This window comes from Anabas testudineus, chromosome 1 (assembly GCF_900324465.2).
Source record: "Anabas testudineus chromosome 1, fAnaTes1.2, whole genome shotgun sequence".
Taxonomy (NCBI): Eukaryota; Metazoa; Chordata; class Actinopteri; order Anabantiformes; family Anabantidae; genus Anabas; species Anabas testudineus.
Genome location: NC_046610.1, coordinates 25,631,476 through 25,659,002, shown reverse-complemented (window position 1 = coordinate 25,659,002; position 27,527 = coordinate 25,631,476). Strand labels below are relative to the sequence as shown.

Genomic DNA, 27,527 nt, shown 5'->3' with positions numbered 1-27,527 from the left:
ATAACGATTCTGTAAACATCAACATCCTTCAATCTGACGGCAGAGAACCGACGGACGAGCCGTGTCCTGTCTTCGAGACTATTTCGAGCGCTGTCGGCTCGAACATGGTCAACGTTACTTCAGCATTAACAGGTAGCTCGAGTTAGCCTGAACGCTACAGTGATGTTACAGCTGCAGCTAGCTAGGCCGTTAGCTGCCACCTCCTCTGACACCAGTAGACGTTGGTCGTAAATTGACGGTTTCTGTCTTTTAAGCGACTTTTCTTTGTTTTTTACAAAAACACAAAGAGAATTGCAAATATTCTCTTTCTGTGCCCGGAGGTTGATGGCTATGGAGAATATGCGGTCATCTTATTTATCCAGACAGTTGTAAAGTGCTGCACACAAACCTGACAACACTTCCTGTTTGCTTTTGTCAGCCTTCACAATAAAAGTCTGATTAAACCTGAACTGCTGATAATCGGTGAATTAAAATAAACAAATCAAACATCTGTAACCGCTCGATCATGGACCTATGATCTTGTCAGCATAGCAACTAAAACAGCAGATATAGAGAAATGTACATAGGATGGTGGGAGTGGGGGTAAAGGGTGCTGAGAATGTCAGTCATGTCTGTTAAAGCAGCTCAATTGAACTTACTTAAGTTTTTAGAAGTGTATTTAATCAAGGAAATCAAATGAGAGTTAGTAGCACACACAAACATAACCAGCCAATAATGTTTGAAGGATTTCATCAATTTACAAATAAAATATGTCACTACAGCTTTTGTACTATGGGGAATCTAAGAAGTTATTTATTATGACTGGCCTTCTCTCACTACAGCCATCCTGGTTAGGGGTTTACCAAGGTTACTAGTTACCTATTATTTTCACTAGCCACAGTTATGTTATATATATTTGAAGTTGACTATGATCTGCTAAAATGTACTTGAACCAGATTTACAGCCCTTTTAAATACTGGACATTTAGGCAAGTACTATTTGAGGTACTGGTATGACTTCAATGACCCCAGCCAAGTTTTCCTTTTTTCTTATTTTATTAATTGAATTTAGTTAAAGAGTTGTTTTTAACCATCTTTTTCAAAGGACACCTGATGCCAGCTTCAAATGTCAGATGGTACAATCCACCATGAAAGACATACACACCTACAGCACTGAAACCAGTCAACAATGTGATTAAAATTAAGCTAAGAACGAAAGATGTTACACAAGCTTTTAAAGTTAGTGGGGTCTAAGAATGTATTTGTACTGGCTGATTTTGTCTGTCATTTATTTAAAAATGTATAATTCTATTGTCTAAGTACATATTTAGGAACATTTGGGCTGGTTAGGACGCCCCCTGCCAAACAAAAATAGCATCACAATGTAACGTGTTTATTATCAAATTAATGGTAACAAAATTGTTTACAGTGCACTAAAGCTACACAATGAATGTAATCTGAGTGTAAAGAAAGTATTCTCTAGCATCTGTGATGGAGATGTCCAACATCACACATCCAGGTTCCATACTGCACCATCCTCTGCTTATGTTTTTTTTTGTTTGTTTTGCTTCAGGTGCCTAAAAAGATGACACTTCAAATATTTAAACACTATTCAACGTGCCAGAGTGGTTAGTGACAGATTTCTTTCTGATTACTAAAATACCATCTGCACTGACAAGGTAAATATCTGACAGATCCATTTTTTAAAAGCACATCTTGGTTTTCTTTTGACTGATTAATGTTTTTACATTTATAGTTTAATCAGCAAACTGATCTGACATTTCATATAAAATATTTAAGTTTAATTTGTGAAGCTTTTTAACAACAAACAAATGTTACTGAAAACTAGTAAAAGATTCTATTGACCCTATCTGACTTCACAGAATGATAGTTTTTATTGTTCAATTCTCCATTTCTTTCATTAAAAGTTAAAACTAAATCAATTGCATTTCATATTGCCATTGTTTTTTTGTTTTTTTTCGTCTCTTTATTAAAATGGGAATTCATTTTGCAATTGGAAATTCATTTTGCAATATAAAAATGCAATTCAAAAACACACCGCCTGCTTTCGTCTGTTTTCCAGGCACAGTTCATCTGGAAGGGGCCAAATGTCAAGTGCTGAAGGGCAGCAGCCTCCATTTCCCCCCTGTAGATCCACCTGTGTGCAGGCTTCTTAAACTACCCAGTTTAGAGGTTGTGAGATTTGACACTCAGAAAACAAACTAAACAGAGTGCAGCACCAGAATGTCATACTGAATCCCTCACGTTGTGTAGCTTAAGTTTTGAATGATTATATAGTACTGAGGAGTGGTCCTGGTTACGCCTTTATTTTGAAAACCAAAAATCGGAAGCGCTTCCCATGCTCTAGTACCGGGGCACTGAAGATGGAGGAAGCGCTGAGGACAACACAAAATAATCCGCTAGAAAACGCACTGAGCTCTTTTCTAACCACTGTTAAGTGAAATGAGCTCAGTGTCGGAGGATCCTGCTGCTACTGGACACGTCCAGTCATCAAAAAGGTAGAATTCTCCATCACAGAGGAATTAGGAAAGAGAAAAGCGGTGTTGATGGTTGGCTCCTCAGAGCCCGGATAGCTCAGTCGGTAGAGCATCAGACTTTTAATCTGAGGGTCCAGGGTTCAAGTCCCTGTTCGGGCGTCAGTCTTTTAGTTTCCCAGCTCAGCACCGAGCATCCACATGAAAGATGATGATATTTTACATCCAGTCTCTGTTCGACCTTTCTCAGGTGTGGACGACAAAGGAAACGTGTACATTTAAACTAAACAAGTATAGGCTCCCATAAAATACTGGTTCAGTGACTATATGTCATACATACATGTGATACAATTTCAGATTGCAACACACCTACATTTCTATGCTTCCACCTTTCGTTTTGTATTTATTTATTTATACATTTCAACATGTTTTTCTTCGTCTGTTTCCGTATGTTGCTAATTGAGTCTGAAAGAGAGATCTATGTATTTATGTCTAGATTTTTTTCAGTTAGGATTTATTTTTTAGTAAATAAAACAACATACTCATCAAAGTACATTCTTACTACTACATTTACTAAAAACTGCATTAACATTGAACATTAGTGCCATTTTGAATAGTTTTGAGTTTTTGTGAGGTTTTAGCTCCACAAAGCACAGTTCTTGTCTTCTTGTCCTATTTATAAGGAGTTCTCTCTAATATTACATCTGTACTTTCTGCTCCAGTAACACTGCTAATTCCCCCACAGTGGGACAAAAAAAGGTTTATCTTATTAATTAAATATTTATGTATCATTTCTTAAATTTACCCATTTATTTATTCTTCCTCAAGTCATTTTTTTGTCCTTCCTAAATGTGTTTCAATCAGGCAAGCTAACTTTAAACACTTGTACATAACACCTTGCAATGCAAATAAAAATGTTTCTTCTTCATATGTCATTCAGTCGCTGCCTCGTACACATTCCCACATGCTACAAACACAGTTCCTCTTCTGAAGTGTGAATCATGTTTAGGACTTATTACACATATATACAACTTGTTGATATCTGGTAAGGAAAATATATAAAAAAAATATGTTATATTAATTTTTTAATTAATATTTGAACACTTTTTTATACCCTGTGGCAAAGTGGTTGATGCTCTAACATAGTACCATTAATCACCGTTGCTCTGCAGCAGGTAAATAATATAATATAAATTGGGAGAGCTGTGACTTAACAGATTTCTTTTCCATCAACACAATGCAGTTAAAATGAAAAATAAATGAACTCTGTGGTGATACAGAGATGCATGTGCTGGACTTCTTTGTCTTTGCTGGAGGCTCAAGGCTACATCAGCAGACAACTAAATCTACCTTTGACCAAACTGTTGGCAGGTTGCACTGAGAGTCTGACAGATATAAAAGTGTGACGTTATACGTATGGACTGTTCACGACACATTTAGTTTGGTTGTAGCAGTAAAGGACTAAACTCAAATGTATACAGAGGTGAGATGAGGAAAAGTCAAGACTGTATTTTTATATAATAGAAATACTTTTAATTTGAAGGTTCATCACAGGCATAATCGTAAACAAGAGATTTAAAAATGCAGATTTCATTTTTATCGTCATTCACACTATTTCACGTGTTCTGTTTCACCGTCATCCACATGACACACACACACACACACACGACTAAACACAAAGAAGAAAACAAGTGACGAGAGATTCTGCTGGATTAAAATGATCCATCATGGATTCACCTTAAGAGAGTGCATATGTGCACACACTCACTTGTACGTATGCCCACACACACACACACACACACACACACACACACACACACACAATCAGTGGACTACCATTCACTCGTAACACACACCAAGGTCTGCATCGAGAGGGGGTGGGGGTGGGGGTTGTGTTGATGTCTGTAGTAACTTCTACCTGGACAAAGCAGAGACCCTGAAACACACAAAGGACAAACGTTATTAACTATTGAATGACTAAAGCACTTAAATATGACCTGTAATACATAATATCCCAAATAAACACACACTTCACCAAACTTAGTAAGTAACAACACATGCAACCACTTTTTGTGTGTTTGTTGCTGTAACTCACTGTAGCTTGTCCTGCAACAGCTCCAGCCTCTGCCGATCCACGTATCGTGAGAAGAGGGAGAACAGGTTGGGAGGTGTGAAGAGCGGGGGAGACAGAGATGAGGGGGGGACACTGAGCAACTCCCTGGTCACTGAAAACACCAACTCAGTCCTGGATGGGGGGAGGGGGGGAGAGAAAGAGTGTCAGTGTGGGTTAATGAAGGCAAACAAATATAGTTTGGGTAGTGTTGCTATGATGACACAAATAAGCAGCTTACCATCGATTGTCCTCCATGAGTTGACAGTTGGGATCGGAGCTTTGCATCCTCTCTCCTTCACTCAGGATCAGATACAACAGTGTCACACCAAACTAGACACAAACAAACACAGGTGTATGAAATGTGTGTGTGGTGCTTAGTAGACCTGTGGTCCACAAGAAAATATGCTCAATTCCTTAGTTTTAGTTTAGTTTTTGCATTGTTTGTGTGTGTACCTTGTTGTGCAGTACTGTAGCTAGTTGACCCTCACTCCCTTGAAGCTCCTGGAGCAAGTCTGTGAGTGCAGAACTTGACAGTGACTGGATCACCGCTGAAACCGGCTCCACCAACCAACACAGGACCTGTGCACAGCAGAGAGACAGCTGCTGATCAAGAAACTCCAGAAATGTGTGCATGAAATATTCTAAATAGGAAGTGTGGTGGAGGAAATGGAGCAGGACTGGTATTGTCAGACTGTCTATATGATGGTAGTGGTTAGAAAAACAACTACAGCATCACATGTAGCATCCTGAAATGTTTACCTGGTCCTGCTTGTCCTTCTTGGCCAGTGCAGGAAGTTTGCGAGCAATTGCCATGACAACAGCAGCAGCCTGGGCTTGGGGTAGGAAGGGGAGGAGCCTGGAGATGAGCCGCTTGCCCTTCCTCACGGACATGATCATTACACACTGCTCATCGCTCACTCTAATCGAGAGCAAGGAAACAACCATTAGAGTGAGCAGTTCTGCCGGTAACTCATAGTTACAGTTTTCATATTACACCAGTCATCAGTCTCTCCATCCTACCTATCGTCCCACTCCTTCTCCTGCAGAGAGTTGAACAGCTGCACCGTGTTGGTTTTATGCTGCTCCAGCAGAGCCTCCCTGTCCTCCTCCGCTGCCATGACGAAGCGTTTCTCAAAGTCTTGAACCTCCAGCAGCAAACTGTACATCTGGGGGACAGAGATGGATGAGGCACAGAGAAAGAGGTTGTACAGACATATTCGGGATCTAGTTTAGATCAAGCTCTCTTGTCTTACCTTCTCCACAGTGTAGAGGATCTGTCGCCTCTTGTTCCAAACCTGTTTTTCTCTTTTCTCCTGGAGATAGACACACAATAAGTCACACACACTGACCAGGACTTCCAAAGTAACTTGGATACTCAAGTATTTTCTAACTGCCCATGAGTAGCTGATGTAAGCGCAGCACCTCCTTCACAACAAGACTCCTGCAGTGAAGGCAGTTGTTTGTGGCCATTACTATGAATCAGCTTCATCAGGTTGCTCAAGTGTTTAGCTGTGAACACTGAATGCTGCCCCACCCCTCTAAACTCCTGCTGTTAGTCTATTTATCCGTCTTATCTCACCTCATCATCAGTGCGAGTTGTCACCACAGCATCAATCATCTTGCGGGGGTTGTTGACACTAGACACGGTCAGTTTACCCAAAGATCCGGCAAACTGGACTGTTGGCAAACACAGGTCAACATTTATGAGACTGCAGTGCTATGTGTGAGATCACAGACACACACAGGAGGAAATAATCTGATGTGCTCTGTTGTTGATTACCTGGTCTGTAGGTGTGTTCGACTTTGGCAACCTGGGGGGTTATGAGTTTGGTGGTGTGCTCCTTCTTGCTGCTGTCTCTCTCTTTCTCCTGACGTTTCTCCATCTTTTCATAGTAGTTCTACACACACAGACACACAAACAGTCAGTGAAACAACAAACCTTCAAAATAATTTAAGTAATTCATTCAAAATAATCATACCTTGCAAATTTTAAACCATTTTCACATCTCACATGTCTATATTTATACAATGATTACATAAAGTGGACAAACCGCACATTCTTAGGAATACAGCTACACTAAGGAAAACTACACAAGTTCAGTACTTCTAGACTGGACTATTGGAATTCATTATTGATCGTTAGTCCCAATAACTGCTTAAAAAGCCTCCAGTTAATCCAAAATGCTGCAGTCAGAGTTCTGACTGGAATTAGCAAGAGAGATCATATTTCTCCTGCGTTAGCTTCTCTCCATTGGCTCCCTGTAAAATCCAGAATAGAATTTAAAATTCTTCTCCTCACTTATAAATCCCTTAATAATCAGGCTCCATCTTATCTTAAAGACCTCATAGTTCCATATTTTCCTATGCTAGTGTCAACAGGCACCATCAGATTTAATCCAAACAACAAAAACACACACCTGATAGTAATAGTCGTCCAGATAGGGGTCAGTACTTTGAAGTTGCATCATCTGGATCTTTGTTACCCATTCCTTCTCTTTTTGAGTCATCAGGTTACTATAGGGGTCCCTGCTGCGCCTGTCCCCTCCAGTCCTGCTACGGTCCCTGTGAAGGAGGTGACAAGACAGATATGACATCATCTAGGGGCTTCTAACTGAAAGCAGCATGTGTCATCCCTCAGGTTGCAAATGTGGTGAGGACTGAAGTGCTGTGTGATACTCAAGCTCCAACACACACACAGGCACACACAGACACACAGACACACAGACACACAGACACACACACACACACACACACACACACACACACACACACACACACACACACACTTACCCTCCTCGGCTCTGCATGCGCTGGGTTAGCATGCGACGGTGCTGGGGGTGTAGATGCATTGTGTGTCTAATGGGAGCAGCATGGTTTGGGGGGCCGTGGGGAGGCGGGGGGCCTATTCTGTGACCGTGTGGCGGATGGGGACCGCTGAAGAATGGCCTAAAGCCTCCCCCACCAGGTAACAAAGGAGGAGCTGGACCTCCACGGGGAAAACCTGCCACCTACAGACAGAGAGAAAGATACAGTGTGTAAAAGCACATTCGATGTGTTTTACAGGTAAACTATGGCAATATTGAAACTGAGAAGCAGGTATTTGACCTAAGCGCTGTTTTTGACAGCTAAGAAGCCAGCTAGACATAAGGGTTTGTCTTCATCTTTAATGTAGATGACGTGTTCTTTACCGTCATTAACACAATAACAACATATTTGAAAACACTAAAGTGGAACAAATAATCTCATCAGAGCAACAGTCACATTCATATTATCAGAGAGTAGCCACTAAAGTAAAAATACTACTTCAAGTGGTGTAATTGTGTTTTGATTTTCCTCAAATTAAATTTAATTGAATCATTAATTGAATTATTTAATTAATTATAAGTGTTCTGTGTTTCATTACTTCTGAGGAAACTACATTTCTCAAGAGGAATCATTACAGTTACCTTTTCCCCAAGGTATTATATGAATGTGTGTGTGTGTGTGTGTGTGTGTGTGTGTGTCTGGGTAACCTGAGAGTTGAGCAGCTGGGCCCGTTGAATCTGAGACAGAACTGGACCAACTCCAGGAGGGAACGGACCACGACACAGTGGAGAGTTCTGAGCACAAACATGACACAAAAACATAGCAGCAAAGCTTTAGCATTTGGCAACTTTAACATTAGAAAAACTGATGGGAGGATGGTGGAGAGTGGAAAAACTCACAGCTATATTGAGAAGGGTGTTGGGAGACAGACGCTCAGGAAAAGGAGGAGGGTATCTGTGCTGGATCGGGGCTCTCACGTGAACCGCCGTGGGATGGTGGATCTACACATACACACAGATGTCCACATGTACAAACACACACACAAACAGAGGACAGGGTTAACTGAGACAATGCTAAAGTAACTACATGCTGAGCAACTTTACACAGCATGATGCATCACAGTGACGTGTCAGTGCTGCTGCTTGTGTTAACCTCTATATGTCCGCTATGTCTCCTGTGACCCCAACCCTTTCTGACTTCTAGTAGGTATATTAAAAGAAACGCTGGTAGGTGCTATATTCATTATTTATATAAAAACTGTTAAAAACCTCTACAAAAGACAAAGCATTTCAAATTCCCACGCAACAATACCAATGGGGACACACAAAATTTAGTGTCTTGTACACTGTGTCCTGGGAAACAGTGAAAAGTAAGAAAATGTCAGTAAGGAAACATAGTCAAATAGTTTAGTTTGCTGCTCCTACCTGATGATTCAAGGCATGACTCAATGGCTGTTTGGGTGGGGTCCCAATAGGCACCACCCTCACTGGAGGAGAACCAATCACAGGGGAGGAAGAGCGTGGAGGTGGGACCCTCTCAGACAAATCCCGCCCTTCATCATTCCTGCCCTGAGGAGGTCGTTTGGGAAGGCCCACATCTTTGATAATAGACATGAGTGGGCTATCCTGAAGAGGAGAAAGGAAAGTGCAGGCAAGCTGTCAGACAGGCAGCACAATCAACAGAGCTCACTGTATAAAACATGCCAGACAGTGTAAAAGACAAATGGGTGAGTTGAAATGGCTTCGAGGAAAGAAAATGACAGCAGGTCACTAAATCTTGCTGGAATAGTTCTGTTCTTATGTACATTGCAAACACCTTATACAGGCACATTATTCTGATAGTAGCAGAGGTTTATGCATGGTAGGCCTAATTATTTACTGTACTGTGCCAATCTTCACGATCATAACTCAATGACTTATTTCAGACATTCATACATCAACAGTAAAACAAAACCTGCTATAATAAATACCTAATACTGCTGCTGCCATTTTGAGGTTAAACAACCTCAACCTTTTTTTGTTTCTATATGCTTGTACATAACATAAGCAGTGGTGCTGTTGTGTCCATATTCAGGTCTCTGTTTAAAGAATCTCACTTTTAGCACTTGTGTTTGGTCTTCTCGGGATGAAGATGGATGCCTGAGAGTGGGAGCTGCTCATATTTGAGGATAAACACTGTGATGCATTTCATTCAAACTGAGGTTATTAAATAGAAGAATGGATTGTTTCAGTTTTAATGTTTTACACATGAATAATATGGTTTAATTGATTCTAAAGATAAACACCATGTCTATTGGGAAACTGTCCTATTGGGGTCATTTTTAACGTGTATGGTTGTAGTTTAATGCTGTACATAATTGCTTAGCTAGTTCTGAAAGTTTGCATAATCTGAGATTAAGCTGTTCACTGTGAAGAGTGTCTTACCTCCATGTGTGTGCCCAGTCCTGGGGTGACACTAACCGGACCAAAGCCCATACTGTTCTCCCAGATACTGTGAGAGTTCATCTAGGAGAGGAGAGGAGATTATGAATGAAAACAAAAAAGACTTTGTACAAAGTGAAAAACATGATGTGTGATTGTTGCTTAGACAGTGATACAAACTACATTTTTACTTTATTATATAATAACCTAATAATTAAAGCAGACAGTTAAATATACAGTTCTCTAATTGAAGCCGAGTAGCTGCTTAGAAACTGATAAAAAGCAAAAACAAAATTAAACAGTGACAACTTTTATATTTTTTTATAATTTTACAAAGTGTATTTGAAATACTTCCCCACCATAAAAGCTGGTGTTGCTTTATAATGAATGCATCAAAACCATCATAAAATCAGCTTTTTTCCACTTTTGACGGACATGGAATACTTGATGCTGACATTTTTACCAACTGCTGTTTACAGAATAATATACAGAGAGTTCATAACTAACCTGGCTCACGGGAACTGTCCCTCTGCGTAGCAGGTGCTGATGCTGTTGGTAGCTGAGCATGGATGAAGGTGGAGGGCCGGGAGGAAGGCCTGAAATAGTACAGGGTGGAGCAGAAGACCGATTTCATGAAACAGAAAATGTAAAACTGTGAAACATCATTGTAATTTATAGAATAGCTTAAAAATTAGGCTGATGTGTGAAAAGAAACTAAAATAATAAGACACAAATAGACAAAGAAAGGATGTGTTGGAGAACACACACTACAACTACAATTAGACAAAACACATTTTTTGTTTGGCCGATACTTTTTTGTTGTTCAGAGATGCATTATAAATAATCATCAACATGCTCTGTGTGTCTCTGTAGAAATTATCCCACAGTAATTAACGATTATTAGTGCTACTTTACATCAACACTGATGGAATGCTTCCTGTCCAGTCAATTTACTTAGGCGAAACTAACTGTTATATAGTTGTGTACAACATTCTGAGAGGAGGTTTATGTTACCAAAGTTAGATAAATTTTTGATATTAGCAGAGATGTCAAGTAGTTAAAAAATTAAGCAGTACTGATTTCTCCCTAAAATAACATTTCTAGCACTGTCATATCAGCATAGTTCCTAAAGAAATATTTGGACTGTTTGGCATAAGTCACATAGTTAATTAACAGTAACTATGTAACTATGTGACTGTTAATTCATGTGACCAATACACAAATAGAAGTACTAATTCTCACCTGAAGTAGAGGAGCCAGGTTGCAGCTGCTTAGGGTGATGGGGATGCTGGTGTGGCTGAGTGGTGTGTGGGATGGGGGAGGGTTGTGGCAGAACTCTAGATCGATCTAGCCCTTGCAGAGCGGTCTTGCTGGATCCTGAAGAGCTGGGAGCAGCCGCCCCAACTCCGGCAATGGCGGGGTCTGCTTCGAGGATAAGTCTGGCCAGCGACTCTGCCAAGTCACCTCCACCTCCACGGTCCTCATTATCTGAAAGAAAAGTTTTACCTTGGATTTTCCAGTAGGTAGAATATTTGTGTCTCATTTTAATTATTCAATTATTTAAACAAAACAAACAAACAAACAAAAAAAAAAAACATTAGATATATATATCCCATATTACATTAATCCCATTATATCCCATATTAAAACCCATACTGGTTGTCTAATAATTCAGACTGTTGCTAACCCACATTCTAAATTGTCAAATCTGCAGAGAAATGAACAGTCTTCCTCGCTGATTTTATCACTGACCTGCTGGGGGCAGTCCAGAGGAAGATGAGGAGAAGCTGAGTGAAGAAAGAGAAGATGGAAAGGGGAGATGGGCAGAGGATGAGTCCTCAGCTCCTCCTAAATCCGACTCTCCTCCCAACCCCAGCCCCGCTCCGAGCTCCTGCTCATCGAGCTCAGCGAGGCGTTTGTGTTCTTCCTGCCAGTCGTCATCTGGAAAACGAGGAGACAGAAAGAGTGGTTGGCCATTCTATGATTTACAATTGAGTTGCAGTCATTTACAAATGATCTACATGCCGATTTATTTATTTTTTCAACTCTGATCAATCAATTCATTTTCACTATAAAACTAGTCAAGTGCTATACAATACACTAAAGAACTAAAGAAGAATGATTAATTACCAGCAAAATGCTATTTCACAAAAACACATTAATTAACGTCAGCAAACAAACAAAACAGAACAAAGGATAACTCGTGTGCCACAAAATTACTGGGCAATTTAGTTAATGGACAAATAAAATGCATGAATGTATTTTAACCTAAGATATTGAGAGTCCTCAATGAAAAAAGAAAAAGACAAAGTATATGTCTATATTACTTTAAAATTCATGAGTGAGGATCACGCTGCTAAAGAGGTAAAGAAACACTACAAAGCACTGAAATTCAGTTAAACATCAACACTTAATAGTGTGTTAAGAGTGAGTAGTAGTGAGCAGTGTCACGTTTGTACACAACATTTGATGTTTTTTGAAAAGTGGCCTCCTCTTGTGGATTTTATTTAATAATCTCTTTTATGGTTATTTTCATTTGGAATTATAGCTAAAGCTACTGTATAGTTATTAGTATATATTAGTACTTAAATGGTCTGTAATAAAGGTGGTATAGATGCATCCCTATCCTCAAGTTAATGTAAAATTATTTCAAATAATCTTTATGCATGGCTCACCGATGGCACCAGCTCCAAAGGTGTCATCGTTGAACTGATCGATTTCATCTTCTTCTTCTATCAGTCCCTCATGTTCCTCCTCCAACGTACAGTCTTCATCTAGGGACTGCAAACACAGCAGTAGAGAGACATTGAAGTACAAGGAATGAAGCGAGAGGAAGGACATTGAGATGTGGTCAATGAGTGAGGATAAAAGTAATTCAGGTTAGAGGGGAGGTGGTGGAAGTTAAGAAACAGAAAGAACAGGAAACAAAAGGGGAATGCTGACATGAAATAGGCTATGGAACTAGTATCAAAGCTCACGTTTTCCATGTGCCAAAGAGTTTGGATTCAGACATGTGTGACCAAAAGCTATAGTTTGTTTTTACACAGATTCATTTTCATTTTTTATTATTATTTTTTAAATGCTCGTCATTAATTTACACATTCAGTGCACAAAATGCAATAAGTGTTGTGGTTATGGTTCACAAAAGGCAAGCAATGCATCATAAAGGCAAACTTCTATTAATTTGATTTAAGGGTTCGTAAATTGAGAAGAGGGTTGGAGCCACGTATCTTAGCTCCCGTTTGCTGTGCTCCGCCAGTTCCAGAGCAGCAGGGAAGTCAGGCCGGCTGGCTGACGGTTCGTAGGAAACATAAAACCAGACACTCGCCCAAGGTTCACATTTCCAACAGATTTACCCCACTCAGCGACACATTGACTCCATTGGCCTCACTCAAAGTGGCAATAAACCCACTCACAGTTTTAATCAGACCCTTGATCTTGCTTTGACATATGGTGTTCTCTCCGTAAACCTAGAACCCCTTATTATTCTTCATTAATAGAGGCAAATAACAACAACCCCAGGTATCTATTTAGCACAGTAGCCAGGGTGACAAAGAAAGACAAAGACAAATAATAACTATAAGAATAAGAATTTCTTTACCAAGAAAATCATATTAGAGAAAAAATTGACCAGATTCCCCCGCAACTGGCATGGATGGTTTCACATGTACAACAGCTCTAAATTCATTTGAAAGACTTCACTCATACTTCTTCTTCCATCATGTGTGTGTGTGTGTGTGTCTCCTTATATTATTAGGAAACACCCAATTTTCCAATGCCATGCAGATAATACCCAGTTATATTAAGCTATAAAAACAGTTGAAACTTATCAATTAATCAAACTTCCAGCATGCTTAAAAGACATAAAGGCCTGGATGTCCTCCAATTTTCTACTCTTAAATTCAGACACACAGGGGTGACTTTGTTTGGTACTTTAAAACCTGTGTTTCCAAATGTAGAATGGGAGGCAGAACCTTTAGCTATTAAGCACATCTCCTGTGGAACCAGGTCCCAGTTCAGGTTCAGTAGGCAGACACCCTCTGTACATTTAAGACCAGACTTAAAACTTTCTTTTTTTTTAATAAAGCTTACAGTTAGAGATGGATCAGGTGACTCTGAACAATCTCTTAGTAATGTTGCTATAGATTTGTCTGCTGAGTGACCTCTAATGAGGTCCTCTCCTCTGTCTATTCAATGTCATTGCATGACATTAACTTTGTGTTTTTTCTCTTGCATAGTTGTGCTTCCTCCTCTCTGTACTTTTCTGCAGGCATCTTCGGCCTCAGAGCTGTATGTATAGCTGAGTGCAGTTACTGGCCCCACCAACATAGTACAGTGTTTTGGCTGCTTGTTGTTGTTTCCTGGTTCTGCTAGAGGTTTCTTCCTCTAAAGGGAGTTTTTCTGCCTCACTGTCGCCTAGCAGTTGTTCAAATGGGGTTGTTAGATTTTCTATCTAATTCTGTATACAGCTATATTTTGGAAGATCTTACACCTTACACTGTAAAGTGCCTTGAGATGACTACTGTTGTGATTTAGCACTATACAAATAAAGTTTAATTGAATTGGTTATTTACGCAAGATCTTTTTCCTGATCGACCTGCAGTAATATATATTTCACTTGCCATCTTGGGATATAGTATAAGATTTAGCCTTTAGAAATTTAGAACATTTCAAATCAAGAGAATAAGGCCAGATTAGCTAATAATTCAATTCAATTTTATTTGTAATAATATTAACTGCGAGAATACCATTAACAAAATCTTTTAGAAGTATGATACTTTTGCAGACACAATTAAAGTCCCTGGACATGTCTCTACCTTTTTGTCATAAAACTGCAATGTATCTACTAGTGGTCGAGCAATTGATCAGTTGGCTGAATATTTCAGTTAATCTTTGACATTTCTAAATAATTGGCAAAGACCAATAATCTGCACTGACAGATTTTTAAATAATATCTGCAGACACATCTGCAGCTTACACTGGAAACATTTTATGTGCAAATGCAACTGAAAAATATGATTGTGAATAATGATATAAATGAACCGTCCCGTTGGAAAATGATCGGGACTACAAACCTCGAGGAGCAGGATTGGACACCTTTCTTCTACCCAAATAGAAATATGGTATGTTGTTTCACTGAGAATCCAACCATGCGCATCAGCAATTATCCCCATGTATCTTTATTTCTTTTGTTTTGAGAAGTGGTCAGTGATCTCACCGAATCAACCACCACATCCTGCACTGATGCTGTATTTTTCTGTAGGATCATTCTTGGGGATGCATGAGAACACTTTAGCATTTACACTTAAGAAAGAAATGTAGTCAAATGTGTCCCAGACCATCTCAGCAAGTGGTTTGAGTGATGAGATCACATTCCATCTTGCTGGGCATTTATGCTTCCATTTAGCACTGCCCACTGTGATCATTTTACCCAAGCCAAGTCTTATTATGAGGTGTAAACAGGGCCTTTGTGTATACTGGATCTGGAGTCTTTGGTACCACCAATGGTGTACAGTTGCAAGAAAATGTATGTGAACCCTTTGGGATTACGTGGAGTTTTGCATTAATTTGTCATAAAATATGCTTTGGTCTTCATCTAAGTCACAACAATAGCAAAACAGTCTGCTTAAAATAATACTACACAAACATATGTTTTTATTGAACATAACTTGTAACCATTCACAGTGCAGGGTGGGAAAATATGTGAACCTTTGGACTTAAATGGTTGACCCTTCTTTGGCAGCAATAACCTCAACCAAACGTTTCCTGTAGTTGCAGATCAGACCTGCGCAACGATCTGAAGTCATTTTGGACCACTCCTCTTCACAAAACTGTTTCAGTGTAGCAATATTTTTGGGGTGTCTGGTGTGAATCCCTCTCTTAAGGTCATGCCACAGCATTTCAATCGGGTTGAGATCAGGACTCTGACTGGGCCACTCGAGAAGGCGTATTTTGTTCTGTTTAAGCCATTATTTTGTTGAATTACTTGTATGCTTTGGGGCATTGTCCTGTTGCATCACCCATCCTCTGTGGAGCGTGGAGACAGATCTGGTCTTACATTTTCCTGCAAAATGTCTTGATAAACTCTGGAACTCATTTTTCCCTCAATAACAACAATCTGTCCAGGCCCTGAGGCAGCAAAGCAGGCCCAAACCATGATGCTAACCTCCGCCATGTTTTACAGTGGGGATGAGTTTTGATGTTGGTGTGCTGCACATGTTAGCATGTGCCAGAGATTTCTGTAAGTCTTTAGCTGACACTCTAGTATTCTTCTTAACCTCATTCAGCATTCTGCGCTGTGCTCTTGCAGTCATCTTTACAGGACGACCACACCTAGGGAAGTGGCAATAGTGCTGAACTTTCTCCATTTGATGTTCATGTGTCCTACTGTGGACACATGAACATCAAGGCTTTTGGAGATACTTTTGTAACCCTTTCCAGTTTCACGCAAGTCAACAATTCTTGATCGTAGGTCTTCTAAGAGCTCTTTTCTTCAAGGCATGGTTCACATCAGGCAGTGTTTCTTGAGACCAGTAAACCCAAAACTGGTGTGTGTTTTTAAAGGGCAGGACAGCTTTCAGCAACACATCCAATATCATCACACTGATTGGACTCAAGGTTGCCTCACTCCTGGCTCCAATTAGCTCTTGGGGAAGTCATTAGGCTAGGGGTTCACATACTTTTTCCACCCTGCACTGTGAATGTTTACATGTTATGTTCAATAAAAACATAAAAAAAATATAATGTTTGCTGTGTACTATTATTTTCAGCAGACTGTGTTTTTCTATTGTTGTTACTTAGATGAAGATCGGAGCACATTTTATGAACAAATCATACAAAACTCGACGTAATCCCAAGGGGTTCACCTACTTTTTCTTGCAACTGTAGTAACTTTCCACTTAAGTAAATCTGTGGATATAAGGTAAAAATGTTTGGACTATTCATATACAAGTAGCTAAACATTTTGGTCACTCCATTACCACCGGTAATAACTAATGTAATTTAGTATAGTACAGTACATTACTATAGCATATTAGACATTTTCCAATTTAGGGTGCATTTGTCATGTTGTCTGGGTGTTTCTTAATGTAACAGAACATTTAAACTCTAAAATAACAGTGCAACAGTACACTAAACAGGCCTAACCCCTGAACTTCTATAACTAATGGACTATATTAGTAAATGTAAAGCCGATTTAATTTTGGCCCAACCGGCAGCGTTGTTGATTTTAATTTAAGCCGACCTAGTTTAACTTAAAAACAAATCTAGTGCAACTAAAGCAGTAGTAAACGTTCACATTTATGGCAGTGACTCAGTATACAATTTAACAGAAAAGGCAATTAGCCGAACTAGTATTAGCAAACACGTTAGCTAACTATACCTGCAGCTACCAAGCATGGTTGATCACAAGTAAAAACATTACAGCATAGTAGTTCGAAAAATAAAATGTTTAAGTAAAAGTCAGTAGCAAATTTTAAAAGTTTAATCAATACTAATAAATAGAGTCATAAATCAACTCTGGATTCTTTCCACGACCCCCTAACCCCTTAGCAACAGCACCCAGTTACGTTAGCTACAATGCTAGTGCTGACGTTACATCACGCAGGACCCAGGCCGATGGAAATCTGCTGCCTTGAAAGAAATCAATGTGATACCGATTGGATCCGCGTAAAACCAACAAACACCGACCTCACGGAACTGAAATCCTTTATGAGACAATACGCTCATTCAGGTCAACAGGAGCAGGGAATGCTCAGCTTCTCTCGGGCTCATGTCATCACGCAAGAGGGCTGCTTCATAGGCCGCCAACCACATTGAATTCGGTAGTCGCGTAAACAATACACAACATTTACCACCTAAATCACACACAGTCTTGACTCACTTCATTTTCTCTGTTACAAAGTAACATTAAAAGGGCACATTCGATTTAAGGGTTCAAAACTCACCGGTAATCGGAACATCTATCTTTAGGCTGTCGGGAAAAGAAGTGCATCGGTAATGAGGCGGCGCGCAAATGACGCAGGAGGCACGTTCAGTTGAACGTGCGTTACAGAAGGACGTGAGCGAGCACGCATTTGGGCGCAAAAGGGGGAGGGGGGAGGGGGGTAGTGCTCGGTGTTGCGCATGTCACGGTACAAATGAGGAAGATAGCTCAGCTGGTACTTCAGAAACAAACACGGTAAAGAAAACATCTTTAAACGTATTGCTGCCATTACAGTCATTTCCAGTCTCAGCTGTTGTTGAATATAATTCATTCATTTAGGGTTTTTTAGATTTTTTCTAAGATGAGGACACCAACTGGCATCAGGCGACATCATTTAGTTTTGTGCAACTTTAAGAAAATCATTTAATCGCACTGATTTGTCTTAAAGAAAAATTATCATGTGATCTCCTTTTACATTTCTAACGTCCCAAACTGCATAATCGAGCTTTAAACAGTCTTAATTATGTCTTCTGTTTCTTTATTTGTGTGTGTGTGTGTGTGTGTGTGTGTGTGTGTGTGTGTGTGTGTGTGTGTGTGTGTGTCTCAGCCTCGTACCATGGTTCATGAGCAGCTCTGCTCTCTAGAGCAGCTGATGAGTTCAGGCTATGGCCGTCCTAACCCACGACACGGCCTCCAGCTCCTATTTTGGTTTGCCAACCACTGTGTGGTCTGTGAACTTGTGGACTTTGTTGTTATCATGAAGGTAAGACAAGGTTAGATAATAAAAGAGCATGCTTTTATTACTATGAGCAGGTAATTACATTGGTCAGAGTACTGTATTATTATTAGAATGGAATAAAACTGTTAATAAATAGAGATTATCTTCAGTTCAGCTGTGACCTGTATGCTATGATGTTTAGTTTATATATTGAAAGTCTAAATATAGCACCATTAATTTATTGTGAGTTTTACATTGATCAACACATACACAACACAGCAATCTCTTCTTTTCACAGTTGGTGTCAGATTGTCAACCAGAGAGAGGTTCCCTGCGGTTTCCACTGGTTTGGCAATGCTGAGGAACTACTTCCTGTACTGAAAAGATCCAGAAAGTCCAACAGCAAGAAGCAGGTTTGTGAGATTTTTTTCACCAAAATATCTGATCTAGAATATCCACTTTTCTTTTCCTTCTTTTGTTTTGGATCAAATCAACCCCTTCCAGCCCACATGTTTCTTCTTGTCTAGCAGTCAGTTCATTCTGATACAGTTGATAAACTCTCTGTCTTTCTGTCCAGGCTGTGTACTTTGAAGTTGGAAACCTGAACACAGAAACATATTCTGGTTCCGCAAACCTTCCAGAATACGTGAGGGAAAATTACAGGTTGCATGGTAACCAAGGCACTTACAATATAGACCGCATCATCATCGGTTACCAGATGAGAACCAGGGTGGTGGAGACTGTGTATGTCACTGAGCATGACAGAAGTTCCTCAGGGAGGTTCCGGTCTGACAGAACTTATCAAATCAGCGCTGAACTGATCCACGCGCTACAGAGCCCAGTGCTAGATATCACCACCTTTCTCATTCGGATGGGCTACTTTCTTCCTATGTGGGGGTTAAATGGAAATGATAATGAGGAGATAAACTATCCAGAACCTGCAGAGCAGCAAATGTTGCACACCTACAATGGATGGACTGCAACAACAGGTCAGAATTATGACTCAGGATTCTTGTCAGATATTTTCCAGCAGCAACTAGATGCCTACACATCGCCCTTCAGCTATGACCAGCAAGTGAACTACACTGATAATGTAACCCAGGACAACAGTGGACTGATGGCTGTCTGCAGAGAAATGCAGCATCCACACAGGTCACAGTATTATCCACCGCCTGAGTGGTATCAGCCCTATGAAGGTAAAAACGCAGACAGCATTCACCAAACTGATGTTAGTTATGTGAACAAGGACTCAGGAACATAAAATATTGTGTGTGAAACTGCAGTATGTGTGACTTAGTGAGGATCACCAACAGTATCCTCTCTTACCTGCAGTAGAGTCTAAAACCATTCAGTTTTAGTTAGACTCACAAAAGTAGGAGATGCTTAGGTAAAGAATTCAAAAATGTTCCCGATTGAGGCCCATGTGAACTGCTGACTCGTCTACGTCTCTGGATTACTGAGATTATTTATTAATTTTGTATTGATTTCCTTTATTATTTTAAATCCTATGAGCACCATAAACAAAATTCAACCCCATTCTATTGTAGAGGAGGACATATATAAGCATTTTGTATCTGTGTAGACTGGTTATCACTAGTAATAAGTGTGAAATCATGTGTCTGAATTTCTGTCTCCAGTTTTCAACGAAGAAGCCAAGAAAAGAAGAGGAGGTGGTGGCTGCAGCCTCGTCAAGCTTCTCCTTGGTGTTGGAGCGTTTGTTGGAGCGTTCTGCTTTGCTGCCAAATGTTTTAGCTGGCTGAGAAGTTGGTTTAAGGTCAGCCCGGATGAAAGCATTGTTAAGATGATACCATGGAGGCCTGCCATTTATAAGCATACACATATCATGCTGGATTATGTGTACTAGAATATAAGCGTGTTAATTTTATATTTTATATTCTAAATACAGTAGATGAAAGAAAGTTATTTGCAAAGCACCTAAAAAGATTTTACATAATGAAAATCCTGCATTGATATGCAATTTTAATGTTCTTAGTGAATTTTTTTCAAGCTATTTTTCATAGTGGAAAAAACACATTGTAATTTTACTGCTTTGATATTGTAAAGATCTTAATTTCTAATTTTAAGAAGATGAACAAGTTGAGTCAATCAGGCTTGTTTATATTAATATGGGATGATGAGTTGTGTTCATCAGTGATTTCACTATACTATTACTTCACAATAAGTATGATTTTAAGAAATAAACCTTTTTCTACTGTACTTAACTGTACATGAACTCACATTCTAATGTACAATGTTGTGAAAAAGTAAGTGTGTGAATTTTCCTGGTTTTCTGGATAAATTGGTCATGATATTAGATCTGATCTTCACTAAAGTCCCCAAACCCATACATTTTTAGCTCATGCTTATTAAGCTGAAAACACAAACGATCCTTGAACACATCCATTTAACATACAGGGAGATGTTGGAAAAAGTAAGTGAAGGCTTCTGGTGAAAACACCAGCTGGAGTCAGGTGGTAGCAAACCCAGAGTCAGTCAAACAAGTGCTTATCAGCTGGTGTGAGCCATGCCTTGCAAAAAAGAAGACCTAGGATCAGATGTAGCTGTAACTGGAACGAGTTACAGAGTGCTCTCATATAGTTTAGATATTCATCAGTCAGTTTTTTTTTTTATTCTGTCTGCATATTCAAGTTAAATCAACTTTTTCCCATGTCTTTACACAGAATGTTGACTGTTTATTTTGTTGATCACTGACTTGAATGTTTGTGCCACCAGACTGTTTTCTTCTGTCTTTTTTGTTTACTTCCTTAATGGAACAGGACTTGCTTTGTTTGCAGAAGTCATCCAGGTCATGCTTATCCCACAGATTGCTGATATGTCTCAGAGTGTTGCTAGTTTGAAATGTACACAAATGCTGTGTGTGCTGAAGACACTCCTGCAACATAAGGAATGACAGTGCTGTTCTGACAGTGTTTTTCTTCCCTGTTAGTTGTAATAGTGTTCAGAACAGGAGGCGGTCTCATAATCTATCACCCACTTATAATGTAGTTCTGTCATCACTACCAGTTTCACAGTCGTTCACAAGTGTCTTAGGTGGATAGAGAGACACAGGTGAAAGGCAGGTGGAACAACAGGTGAGTGATAAGTGCTAACAACTCAGTGACTCCACAATACAACAAACAACCTGTTGTCCTGTCCTGTCCTGTCCTCTTATATCAGTCATGTCTTCTCCATGTGTGTAGTGTAGTTTTTTGCAAACCAAAGGAGATTCCATGATATGAATCTGTTAGTTTCGCTGACTATTCCTCACAGGTTCTTCATGGTAAATCATGAAGAGATACCAGAGAAGTATTATGAAAAGCTGCTCTCAGCCTGAATAGATACTAATACTATCTGCCCCAGGATTGCTTTGTAGAACAAAACAGATTGTGTCACGTGCTGCACACTGCTTCACGAACTCGGCTTATTTTACTTTTATTCTCCTGTGGCGTTCCGTGGAACATTTAATGTTAATAAATCGTTGGCTGAACGTGCTCCTCTGACCAACCAACACACTGTGCAGTGGGTGGGAGGGATTGTCCAGGATTGAGAAGAGTTTGGACAGCATCCTCCTCTCAGCTACAACATGTAGAAGGTCCAGCTCCACCCCCAGAACAGAGCCAGCCCTCCTAATCAGTTTGTTTAGTCTGTTAGTGTCTGCCACCTTCATGTTGCCGCCCCAGCAGACCACTGCATAAAAGATGACACTGAACCACAGACTCATAAAACATCCGCAGCATGGTGCTGCAGACGTTGAAGGACCTGAGTCTCCTCAGGAAGTACATCCGGCTCTGAGCCTTCCTGTACAATGCTGATGAGTTTTTGGTCCAGTCCAGTTTGTTGTCCAAGTACACTCCCAGGTATTTGTACTCGGACACAACCTCCACCTCCTCCCCCTGTATAGAGAGACGGATGACAGGACTCCCAGATTTCCTGAAGTCCATCACCAGCTCCTTTGTTTTACTGATGTTGAGTTGCAGATGGTTGAGTCCACACCAGTCAACAAAACTGTCCACCACTCCAGGGTACTCCGTGACATCTCCACCCTTAATACATCCTACAACTACATCGGAGTCATCGGAGAACTTCTGAACTTGTGTCAAGTCCCAAAAATCCCTGATACAAGAACATTTTCTTCCTCTCACTCAGATAAACAGTTGATCAGAAAATGTAATTAAATTCTATAAACATCTAATCAATCAACTGATTATGATTTTGAAAACAGGAAGGGGTATTGTCATAGAGTCACAGCTGCCAGTGTATTTAGCAACAGCAGGTGGCAGCATTGAATGAAAAATACATTTCCAACATGATTATCCTTTTGCAAAAAGTGCAAAATACTGCATCTCTGCTGGGTTCAGGTGTGTGCTCTGACTGGGCCACGTCTACTTATATTTAGGTTGTGGACAGCCACCCTGACACTGACTGCATATGAATGCACTGCACTACATCACTATCCTCCAGCAAACCTTAAGAATTCATTTTGTCCTCCACTATGGCAAGAGATCGAGATAGAAACCCCAAATCACGATGCTCAGGCAGACTGCAAACTGCAAAAGACTTTCTACAAACTGAATGTGATGGTTTGCATTTCTCTCATTGGACTTGTCTCAGTCTCAGAGGGTCTCGTTTGTTGGATAGATTTTAAAGCCATTTGAATAAATGTGTATCAATAATGTCTCAAACTGGATCAGGCTTTAACACAGGCGCTTCTTGCTAACCAAGAAGCACTAATCAGTGCTAACCAATAACCCACAGTGTCACTGAGTTATGACTTCTCACTTTGTCATATGTGTAACTGCAGCTGGATAGTGTAGTGTTAACATTGCTGCCCTCCGTGCAGGAGACTGGGTCAAATCGTGCCTGCTCTACCTCCAGTGTGGGTTCTTAGTCAAGATCACCTTACACTAACCCCGTGTTGTACCTTGTAAGTTGCTTCGGATAAAAGCATCTGCTAAATATGGATGTAATATGTTTCTGGCAGCAGTATTCATTTTTACCTTGCTGATTGAGATTCATGAGGAATATTCTTTTAGATTGTAAAGACACACACACCTTCACAAATTCGGTAACCATCAAAGCGGAAACGAAAAACTGGAGTGAATGTTACAGGTGTTCGCGTAACAACGTTTTTAGGAACAGGAAGCTCCAAACCTACATAACAAAACCCCTTTTGCCCACTGGTTTCTTCTAACAGATAGATAAACTGACACCAAGGCAGACAACACGTGCTATATGTCTGTGAAAGCTGACTGAAGGAGCTGCTCTGATGGAGCTAGATGATCAGATTTATGTAAATGTGGAGAAGCTGCATGCCACCTGCAGCCCTAAACAAAAGGGGTCAGAGAAAACAGGTAGGCTTTTCAAATACAGTATGACTGTATGTACAATATACTGTTAAATTCAGTTGATTTAGCTAATGAGGAGTCTGAAACAACCAAGACAGACAGAAAATGGAATCAACTGCTGCAACTTGGAACAGTTTGTTGTAACAAAAGGACCAACCTATGAACATAAAATGTTTGTCAAAATCGAAATTTTTATGATGAAAATGTTTAGAGAATGTGCCCAGTACAGGAGCAAAATGGATTCCTATTGAATTATTTATTAAATGTTGTTGTTATTTATCATAATAGCTCAGTATAGGTTTGGGTCAGACAATACAGGCAATTTAAAGACGTCACCTTGAGTTTCTAGAATAGTAATGGGCATTGTTAAGAAAATAATTATTACAAGCTGATTGTTACCTGTGGTTGAAAACTAATTTAGCTTTTTAAAGGACTTTCCAAACACGTTTTATGGATCTGCATTCTTAAAAATGTTGAATGTAAAACAGGAAATAACAGGAACTGAGAATAAGTCACTCATTTAGCAGATGAAATGTGAACAGACACAAAAAACCCAAAAAGTTTTACTTCCACATTTTGTAAAATAAATATTAAGTAAAACTTGTAACCTTGATCGATAAAAATGTGTGGCACCTCATTATTGGTATCCGTAATTTATATTTGATGCCGACTCTGTTTGCTGACATTTTTAGCTTAGAAATGTGACATGAAACAGGTTCCCTAATATTCTTTACCTTTTGGTAGTGAAACCCCAGAGATGCCAGAATTTCTGCCACTGAATAATGACTCATTGGAATGGGATTAAGATGGAAATTCAAGAGTGTGACAATTTGAAATGTCCCTTAAAACTACACACACACACATACACACACACACACACACACTTTCGTAACTGGATGTTCATGTTTGGTCGTTATAGTGGACTGAGTGCATGTACTTTACACAGCATAAAACACGGGTCCCTAACTGTGACTCAAGGGTTAGGGATTGTTGAACGTTGAATTGAATCTTAAACCTCGAAGACCCCCTGCCCTGCTTATTCTCTACCGATGCCAGGTTGGAAAACAAGCAGGATGGGGGGTCTTCAAACACCCCTGGCCTTGTTTTAAATAACTTATTATACTGAAATTCCATATAATATGGACTATCTAAATCCTAATCTTTTATTTTACCTTGCAATTTCGTTGTACTGTTGTACCAAGTGTGACTGTACAATGACAATAAAGCTTTATCTTATCTTATCTTATCTTATCTTAACATAGTGAGAAATAGGATCCTAAACCTTTAATGGATAATAATTGTAGCAATACAATTACAGGACATTATGTAACAACTCTGAACATGAGGCAGCCTGTTGCATTCATCTGTAACCTTTTTACAGTGTCCAGAGAGGAAACTGAAACCCAGCCATCTTTTAAAGTGGCTTCGGTTTGTCTGGGAGTGCTGTGTTTCCTCCTGCTGACTGCAGTCACATGGCTCAGTGCACTGTGTGAGTATTCACAGAGAGAACAGAGGAAGGAAGCAGAAAAGCAGTTGAGATGAGGCAGCAATGGTGGCCTGAGTCTCTGTTCTCTTTTCTCTACTTTCAGACAGCAGAGATGTAAATCAGCTGTCCAGGGACCTGGCCAATCACACTGCAGAGAGACTCCAACTCCTGGTCCGATACCAGAATCTGTCTGATGAGAGAGACCGGTTACAAGCCAGTGTCAAGAAGGCAGATCGTGAGGGTTCATTCATTATATCTACATCTTAGATTTAGATGTTAGATGACAGATAAACAAGGTGTTCAAAAAGCAGCAATGTGATCAGTGTGCTCCACCATCCCTCTACTATCTCCATTTGACTTGTAATTATTCACCAGTGATCACATAGGCCTGCGTGTTATTCTTGATTTCATAAGATACCTTTGAAATGATCCCTGCTGAGCAGGCTCATGATCTGTGTTTTTGTACATACTGTGTATAAAGGAGTAGTAATGATAGACAACACAAACTGATTCATGTTAATGTAAACTAACTAATGGTTATGTCAAAAAAATACATGTCGTCTGTTACTGGATGTTTGTATCACTGCAATACAATGCAATGCACTCGTGTTTCTTTTCATCCACAGTGTCACATGATATTAGGGACGATAATGCTGTTGCGTAGTCTCTCAGTCCTCACTTTGGAGTACTCTTCCTGCTGCAATGTTTTCAATTCCTCCCATTTCCCCTAAGTTCACAAGGGTGTGTTTCCTCAGGAAAATGTCCACATGGGTGGAAGAAGTTTGGTTGCAGTTGTTACTCTTTGTCTCAAGAACGCAGCACTTGGCAAAGCAGCAGACAACAGTGTGGAGGCCAAGGAGCAGACCTCGTGATCATTAACAGCTGGAGAGAAATGGTGTGGTTATAGGTGTTTAATTGAAAAACATTGTATGATTACAGAAGTGTTTGCCTGTAAACTAATGCTGTCATTTCCCCGACTTTGAAGTTGTTTCTAAATCGACTTGGATCTCATTTGAAGTTTTGGATTGGTTTAAGTCAGTCGTCCAGCCAGACCCAGTGGATGTGGGTTGATGGAAGTTCACTGAGAACTACGTAGGTGTCAAAGAAACCTTATTTATCCTTCTTTATAGAAAACACATAAAATACATGAGGAAACAAAGCCAGTGATTAAACATGATAAAAACAAAATTTTACTGATCAGACATATTATTCAGTCTTAAGTTTTCTGGTTGTTCACTGATTTGGTATAACTTTCTGTCTAGGTACTGGCAGTATCGACACCCATCAGCGTACTCCTCCTCCAACTGTGTAGCTTTTAACAGCTTTCAAGGTGGATATACAGCTAGATCATGGTGTAGTGAGCACTGTGGTCAGTACCTACAGTGGGTATGTGAAAGAGAAGCTGAGATGTTTGATTATGGTATTTTATGAAGAAATTGTATAAACCAAATGACTTACAGATGATGTAGATGATCACAATGATGAGTTATGTTTACATCTATGACCAATCAAAATATTACAAAATATGAAATTATAAAACAATAAAAGTATTTCAGTGGGAGGTGTGACGTCTTTTGCTAGTCCACCATATTGCTCAAGGAAACTACCGTATATGGCATAAAACTAAAAAACAGATATTTTTGGTCCACACACTGTAAAATCTTGTCCTTGTCATTTGAGATGAAATTGGTTGAAAAATAGACTATTGAGTTCACTCTTCTAATGACATTAAGTTTTTAAAGAGACAAGACTATAGAGACTATATCCTTTCTCTTTATGTTAATAAAATTGATACGCAACATGATGAAGGTTATTGGAATTCAGTCTTCCAGAAAGTAAAAAAAGTTATAGGATGGTTGTTTGTGTAATATTATTTTACTACTATTCAGGTTTGTATGCAATATGTTTGTACCACCCAAAAATATCAGTTGTTTCCCAAACAATGAGCCATGGATCAGCAAGGACATTAGAGGTCTTCTCAACAGGAGGAAGAAGGCATTAATGGCATTAGAGAGCTGCACGTTTTAGAACAGATTCTGAGTAATTATGACATGGAAGTTATTGAAAACAGGATAGAATGACATTTTGCAGAAGGCCCCTAACTCTGTATAAGCATGTACCGGGAAGGTACAGTTCTGTTGCCCGACTAGCAAACATCAGATGCAGATCAGCAGATCTGTTTCCCAGAGAAGTTACAAACCAATGTATGTGGAGTGGTGCAGCTGGCCCTCTGGCATACTGAC

General features: G+C 39.7%; 3 protein-coding genes, 1 long non-coding RNA gene and 1 other non-coding gene across 5 annotated transcripts; 4 read left to right on the top strand and 1 right to left on the bottom strand.

Annotated features, from left to right (window-relative positions):
• Positions 1-19: 19 nt before the first annotated feature.
• On the top strand, positions 20-2,366 carry LOC113161325. Its single transcript, XR_003298741.1, has 3 exons — positions 20-132; positions 1,552-1,657; positions 2,062-2,366. It is a non-coding gene; the product is annotated as an uncharacterized LOC113161325 (long non-coding RNA).
• Positions 2,367-2,562: 196 nt separating this feature from the next.
• Positions 2,563-2,635, top strand: trnak-uuu. Its single transcript has one exon. It is a non-coding gene; the product is annotated as a tRNA-Lys (tRNA).
• Positions 2,636-3,983: 1,348 nt separating this feature from the next.
• patl1 (PAT1 homolog 1, processing body mRNA decay factor) lies at positions 3,984-17,841 on the bottom strand. The gene is made up of 20 exons (XM_026358829.1): positions 17,758-17,841; positions 12,487-12,592; positions 11,564-11,752; positions 11,054-11,299; positions 10,319-10,407; positions 9,815-9,895; positions 8,816-9,016; positions 8,291-8,392; positions 8,099-8,185; positions 7,377-7,594; positions 7,004-7,148; positions 6,367-6,484; positions 6,166-6,263; positions 5,840-5,899; positions 5,607-5,752; positions 5,346-5,505; positions 5,040-5,165; positions 4,825-4,916; positions 4,569-4,718; positions 3,984-4,409 (listed from the first exon to the last, which is right to left on the bottom strand). The coding sequence occupies exons 1-20, from the start codon at positions 17,770-17,772 to the stop codon at positions 4,388-4,390; spliced, it is 2,451 nt and encodes an 816-aa protein (XP_026214614.1). The 5' UTR covers positions 17,773-17,841; the 3' UTR covers positions 3,984-4,387.
• A 73-nt stretch (positions 17,842-17,914) lies between these two features.
• LOC113161900 lies at positions 17,915-21,163 on the top strand. The gene is made up of 5 exons (XM_033326133.1): positions 17,915-17,990; positions 18,343-18,498; positions 18,752-18,866; positions 19,031-19,649; positions 20,091-21,163. Exons 4-5 carry the CDS (start codon positions 19,172-19,174, stop codon positions 20,315-20,317), a joined length of 705 nt encoding a protein of 234 aa, XP_033182024.1. The 5' UTR covers positions 17,915-17,990; positions 18,343-18,498; positions 18,752-18,866; positions 19,031-19,171; the 3' UTR covers positions 20,318-21,163.
• A 2,499-nt stretch (positions 21,164-23,662) lies between these two features.
• On the top strand, positions 23,663-27,095 carry LOC113162226 (CD209 antigen-like protein E). The gene is made up of 6 exons (XM_026360258.1): positions 23,663-23,804; positions 25,180-25,287; positions 25,388-25,519; positions 26,040-26,179; positions 26,270-26,376; positions 26,547-27,095. Exons 1-6 carry the CDS (start codon positions 23,720-23,722, stop codon positions 26,713-26,715), a joined length of 741 nt encoding a protein of 246 aa, XP_026216043.1. The 5' UTR covers positions 23,663-23,719; the 3' UTR covers positions 26,716-27,095.
• The last annotated feature ends 432 nt before the right edge of the window (positions 27,096-27,527 follow it).